Source organism: Lactuca sativa, chromosome 4 (genome assembly GCF_002870075.4).
Source record: "Lactuca sativa cultivar Salinas chromosome 4, Lsat_Salinas_v11, whole genome shotgun sequence".
Classification (NCBI taxonomy): domain Eukaryota; kingdom Viridiplantae; phylum Streptophyta; class Magnoliopsida; order Asterales; family Asteraceae; genus Lactuca; species Lactuca sativa.
The window spans coordinates 281428892-281434806 of record NC_056626.2 but is presented as its reverse complement, the minus strand read 5'-3'; the positions used below and the strand labels follow the sequence as shown (position 1 = coordinate 281434806).

At 35.6% G+C, this 5915-nt stretch overlaps 1 protein-coding gene across 1 annotated transcript; it reads right to left on the bottom strand.

Annotated features, from left to right (window-relative positions):
- Positions 1-4665: 4665 nt before the first annotated feature.
- On the bottom strand, positions 4666-5642 carry LOC122197524 (pollen-specific leucine-rich repeat extensin-like protein 2). The gene is made up of 3 exons (XM_052771143.1): positions 5638-5642; positions 5184-5464; positions 4666-5117 (listed from the first exon to the last, which is right to left on the bottom strand). The coding sequence occupies exons 1-3, from the start codon at positions 5640-5642 to the stop codon at positions 4666-4668; spliced, it is 738 nt and encodes a 245-aa protein (XP_052627103.1).
- Positions 5643-5915: the final 273 nt, after the last annotated feature.

Below are 5915 nucleotides of genomic sequence, written 5' to 3'. Positions count from 1 at the left end.
GGATTTCGATCGCATGATTCGATGATCGGATTTTTGGAGTTGCTACTTTTAGAGTTATGATAGATTGCTTAGGAATATGTAATAGCATACTTTTCATTTGAATTTGCATTATAAGTTCAAGTTTTTATTCACCTTTTTATAAATAAAATAAATTTTGAGTTTTGTCTTATTTATATCTCCTTGCAATGTCATTTGTAAAAATTGATGTTTGTTTCTATTATAGGCAATATTAAGTGGATGTGATTCTTAGTTATGTTATTTATGGTAGTGTCGTAATTTTCTAAGTATGGGAAGATTCCCATCTCCCAAGTTTCAATTGGACATAAGCTTGGAATTATATGATTTGAGTCGTGTGATGTATGGAAATCTTGGTACTTAGAAAATGAAGATTAATTCCTTGTTCACATAGGTATGTGAGTCAAGTAAAAGACTAGGAGATCTAGTACGCAATGTTGTGCACTGGTCAAGTCCACCACAAATAACAATAAGATTATTCATCATTATTTACTAAAAGTCTAATAAATGTGGTTACGCTTACAAGATTAAGTGTAATTCTAAATCATTGAAAAGTTTCAATGAATGGCAGAACGAATAAGAAGAATCAATTAGGAAAAAAGATAAAAGTTTCTCCAATATGGAAAGATGGGAGAGTACTTTAGTATCATGTTTTATGATCGTCTTAATGATTATTTCACCATATCACAATTGATCCTCTAAGGACACCTTAGTGCACTAGTATGTCTAAGAAGAGGAATCGAAAATTGTTGAAATGGTTAAATCAAAAGGTAAATTATAATTTGTTCCAAAATCAAGTCTTAGAGTCATACTCCAAGATTGTGACTTAAGTGACACATCTTAAGAAGTTGTAACACACTAATCAAATGTGGAGTAGAAAAATGTTTTTCTCACTCTTGCACATTTGAAATTGGTAAGTTGTGATGTCTTAGATAAGATAAAGACCAACTAGGATCAATTATGTGAGGTGTATGTCTTGATAAGAATCCTCACTAACTACTGAATATTTGTTTGTCAAGAAATGTTTCTTGACAAGAGAATCTTATATGTCAGGAGGTCAGTGGGAGTCTAAATGATCTTGAAAAGTTTGAAGAACTAATCAAGAGTAAACCTATTATTAAACACTAATGCACGACTTGAGGTTTGTAACCTATCGTGTTGACATATTCTTGTTTCTGTGCCATTCCAGTTTGGTCAACTATGCATGTGAGTTCTATGAGTTCTCAATTGATTGCATAGAGGCAAGACACCCTGATCAATGGAAAGTACATTGATAGGTAGGGGTGAGCTGCTCATTAACTTGGAAGCAATGGTGGGACCCGTGATGGTAAGAAATTAAGAATGAACAAGTTCTATACATAAGAGTTTTGATTTGTCACAAACATTATCTTATGGTTACGGTTATGACAATTTCACATGGATAGGAACACATACACCATAAAATCAAACTGATAAGGTTTCTCTCCACTTAATGAAAATGATTGTGAGGAAATGCTTTCACTAAGAGAGATTTTAAGGAGACAGGAATTGTGATATTTGTGTTCTCAAATTCGATTATGATTACGACATCCCTCTTCATAGTTCGAATTGTGAGATTTGGCAATTAGTCTAAACATTTAGGACTTATTGCTATAAGTTATGAATTAGTTTAGACATACATATGAATTTATTACAAGATTTGAATTTATTTATTAATAATCCAATTGAAAATAAATATTCAATATGTTCAAACTTGCTAAAGGCATGACCCTATAGGATCAAATTTTACAGGAAAAAATCATTCTAAAATGATTCTTGAGCATATAGATCCAACAAATTATCCCATTCCAGGTACTTCTATAGGAGCCTAAAGGAAACAGTGATGCATATCTAGGGAAAGGTGTATGAGTTTAAGAAGCTTAGATAAAGGTTTATCGAAGCCTATCGTATTAGAAATATGAACTTTGGAAAGTCAATAAGTATTGATTTCTAGAAGTCCAACTGCTTTATGATTACATGTCAAAGCTAGTGGGAGTATACATGTTATGATGCTATGGATGTAATTATCATGTTAGTGGGAGCATGATTATTATGGTTAGGAATATTAATTATAGAATAAAAAAGTTTCACTTCACAAAGTTGCAAGGCTTGAAAAGTTGTTTTGCTATAATTAAGGGAGAGAATATTATACTTTGTTTCAAATCTAAAAGCTTAGATCGAGAAATTTTAATCAAATGTAGTCAAAGGACATATATGGATGTTATGTTGAAAAGATTCAACTTAAAAGAATTCTATATATGGCAATATTATTGCAAGAAACTGGTAAAGTATCACGTTTTTCATTATGAATTGTGTCCCATACGCGTCGGCTATAGGATCGATTGCATATGCTGTAATATTCGAATGTTCTAAATTTTCCAAATGCCTAGGGCATTAAGAGGGAAAAAGGACTAGAACCGGATTTCACTAAATTAATACAACTGTCAACAACAATGTAAGATTCGCCAATGATTGGTCGCTTGTTGGCAGTTGGAAGTATAGTAAAGAATGGACCATAATGACCTTAAGAATCAATGTAGATTAGAAACTTCTATGCAAGAAGGATGTTCAAAGGAATGTACTTTGAATGTGAGACTTCATAGATCACTTTTTAATATCATTGGCAAAGTCGTGGTAGCTTTAGTGATGTGACATTACGAAAGGATCGTTGCATAAAATGTTAGAATCTAACATATTCTAATAGTGACAAGAATTTCGCATTCTTACACTTATGATAACGATTAGGAATTATGAAATGAGCATCATCGGAAACGTGTTCATTTAATCTATTTCACAAAGTAAGGTCCATAGGTAAACATAGTGTGCATGCTTGGAGCATGGACAACTATTGTTTTTCAATTCAAGTATTAAGTTGATTATCCGAAACATTATACAATGAATAATTAGTAATCAATATGATGATTAAATAAAGGTGTTTTATTTATGAAAGGAATAAATCCTTAATGATCGAATAGATTAAAAGCAGGTAAACAAGATCACAATGTGATCAAATTAGTGCCAAATAATTAACAGTCACACCTCTGAAGAACTCAATTAAGAATTGCTTCTGTATAGGCGTAAAATAGGGTTACAAAGATAATTATAAAATTTAACTAAAATATGTAGCATGCATGCACCTTATATACTATAACACTAGTAGTAAATACGAGTGGACATGCCTAACTCGTTTATAGAAAATAGACTAAACAAAATAGGCCTAATGACGCAACATTAAATCTTCAATAATCTCCTCCTTTGCGTCATTTGAGACCATATCCATCTAGTTCTTGATTCGCTTATGTACTTCGAAGACTTTAGGAATGAAGCTCAATGGAAGCTTGCAAACTTGAATATACGATGTAATCACATCCGTGAAACACTTCAAGTAGAAGGTAAACAACAATTGATCCGCAGTGTTATCTGTGAAAGGTACATTAGCAACCTTTATAAAGGCACGAAACCTGAATGCCTTTGGTGTGATTGGTAGGTCCAATTGCGAATCCTGTATATTTTGGATTCCAAAAGAAGCAATTGGATCCAACAAATGCTGGCTTGGAATATCCACAACTTGGTTTTGAATGCGCTTCAGGGTCCATTTAGGAAATAATAACATTTTGCTTTTAAGAGTGGCCTGAGCTTCCTTTTCGGCTCTTTCTTTTTCTTCTTCCTCTTTAACAATGCGGTCATGTTCGTCTATCTCAGCCTCGAGAGCCTTCTACCTTTTGAGCTTAGCTTCATCAGGCTCTTCATCTTCGCTATCATAAATAATGGATTCTTTATTGTATAGCTTTTCTTTTCTCTTTAGTTGTTGCTTGATGACTGGAGGTTTAATTGGAGCCTTGGGGTTTTCATTGGTTTGAACTTTGAATATATTTTCTTTTCTCCCCCTTGTTTTGGATAAGACATCATCTTCGAAATACCCTCCAAACGATGTAAAATAGCAAACACTGGTCTTAGCTTGTCAGCTAAATGCCTCTTTACTGTGAGTGAGATCATGTGATTACGAGTCTCAATGATATCAGAGAGCAGGCCAGTCACGTCGAACACACAACTTCTCATGACTGCCTTCTCTACTAGCAAATCATCGACCTTCTTTGTAGTGTAGTGAAGCTTGGTTTCCAAAACTTTACACTCTTACTCCTTGATTGCGAGAGCATCCATAATCTTGTTTTCTGCCGCTAGATCGTCTTGAAGCTTTGTGATTTTTAACGCGATAGAAGACTGAAATGCGTCATGATCAGACTAAAACGCCTTGCGAAGTTCAACAGAGTTCGCCTTTTCCGTTTGAAACATGGTACTAACATTTTGAATAGCCTGGTTCGTAGTCACTGTGTTGGCATTGTAGGTGTTCTTATAATCCTCCATGAATTCTATTGTGTCTGCAATTAGTTTATCGAACTTTTTGGTCATTGTATTGCAAACATCAGAAGAGTCAAACACTACCTTGGACAAAGTGGAGACATTAGAAGTATGTTCCTTCGTAACACGCTCAAGAATTGACTTAACAACGACTTTGGAGTAAGCATCAGAAATGGAGACTTTGGATGCAAGAATCAGCTGGTCAATCTGCTCATGAAGAGATTTGAGTTCCCCTTTCATAGTAGAGACTTCATCTTCACTGTCAATCCTTATTTAAAAAGGACTGTAAGCGAATCCGTCCAAATCATCATCTTCATCATGTTCGAAAATCATTTCCGGGTTATTGGAGCGAATGGGAGAGATGGGTGGTGTAACATGGCTTGAAAAACCTGAAGTGTTAGCCCCCATATCAAATACGTTGACTGAACTTATAGGTGCAACAGAGGCGTGGGTCGAAATGGTGGATTTTGTGAAAATATGGATTGAGACTAGAATAGTGGTGGGTGGTTGAGATGATATTGGTGGAGGAGGAGGTGTGATGGTGATAGGGATCGAAGTAGTTGTTTTTGGTGAGGGAGGTGGAGAATGAACATAATCATTAAGTGGAGGAGGTATCTCACGATTCGGAGATGGAGCCTCACTGCGAACAGGTGGTTCGTTGTGAACTTGTTCTACTTCCTCAATGTGAACATAATCTTGTTCTTCAGTGCGAACAGGCTCATCTTCTACATTACGAACAGGGGGATCCTCCTAAATGCAAATCTCCAATTCAGTTTCGGATTTAGAATTGCCTCCTTTACTTTGAGATGATGTAGGAGTTGGAGACTTTCGCCTTTTAGATGGTTGCTTCCTTCGCTTTGGTGCAGCAGTAGAAGCAGCAGGAGCCTTTCGCTTTTTAGAGGGAGGTTTCACAGCATCAAAAGGTCCTTCTTTCGCAGTTTCTTTCTTGGCAGCTTTCTTTAACCCTCTGCCCCCTTTCTTGGTTTTATCTACCTCAGCTAAAATTGGTTGGAATTCATCAGTCAATGGACAAGGTCCTGAAGGAGTAAGAGAACGATAACCCTCTAGAATTCTACTCGATGGAGGAACTATTGGGTTTTGAGCATTCTAACACTCCTAAGTGTACATGCAACCCTAAATAACTTGGATCTATGTTTTCTCTATTATACATGCAAATATGAACTTTCAAGGTACTATCCTAATCTAGCATACAAAACAATGAATATAACAAGATAGAATACATACCTCATTGATGTAGCAAGTCTTCATGAAGCTTGAGTGCCTAGTGCCCCAAGTTTGACACCTCAAATGGTCCACACAACATCAATTGCTTTTGGAATAACCTTGAGAGAAATGTAGAACACTTGAAATCGGCTAGCCCATCTCTAGAATCATACTAGTGCCGATTTTGGTCAAGAATAAGATGCATATATAGTTAGAGTTACACCATGTAAACCCTAATTGACATGACCTTTCATTTCCATGATCCATGGGTACAAAAACACCATGGAGCATCCATGAAG

What these genes read in the sequence shown, in the direction of transcription:
- LOC122197524 (XM_052771143.1), bottom strand. An exon ending in ATCATCTCAAAGTAAAGGAG is followed by an intron (nt 5,118 to 5,183) that starts GCAATTCTAAAT and finishes TTCGTAATGTAG; the next exon opens with AAGATGAGCCTGTTCGCACT.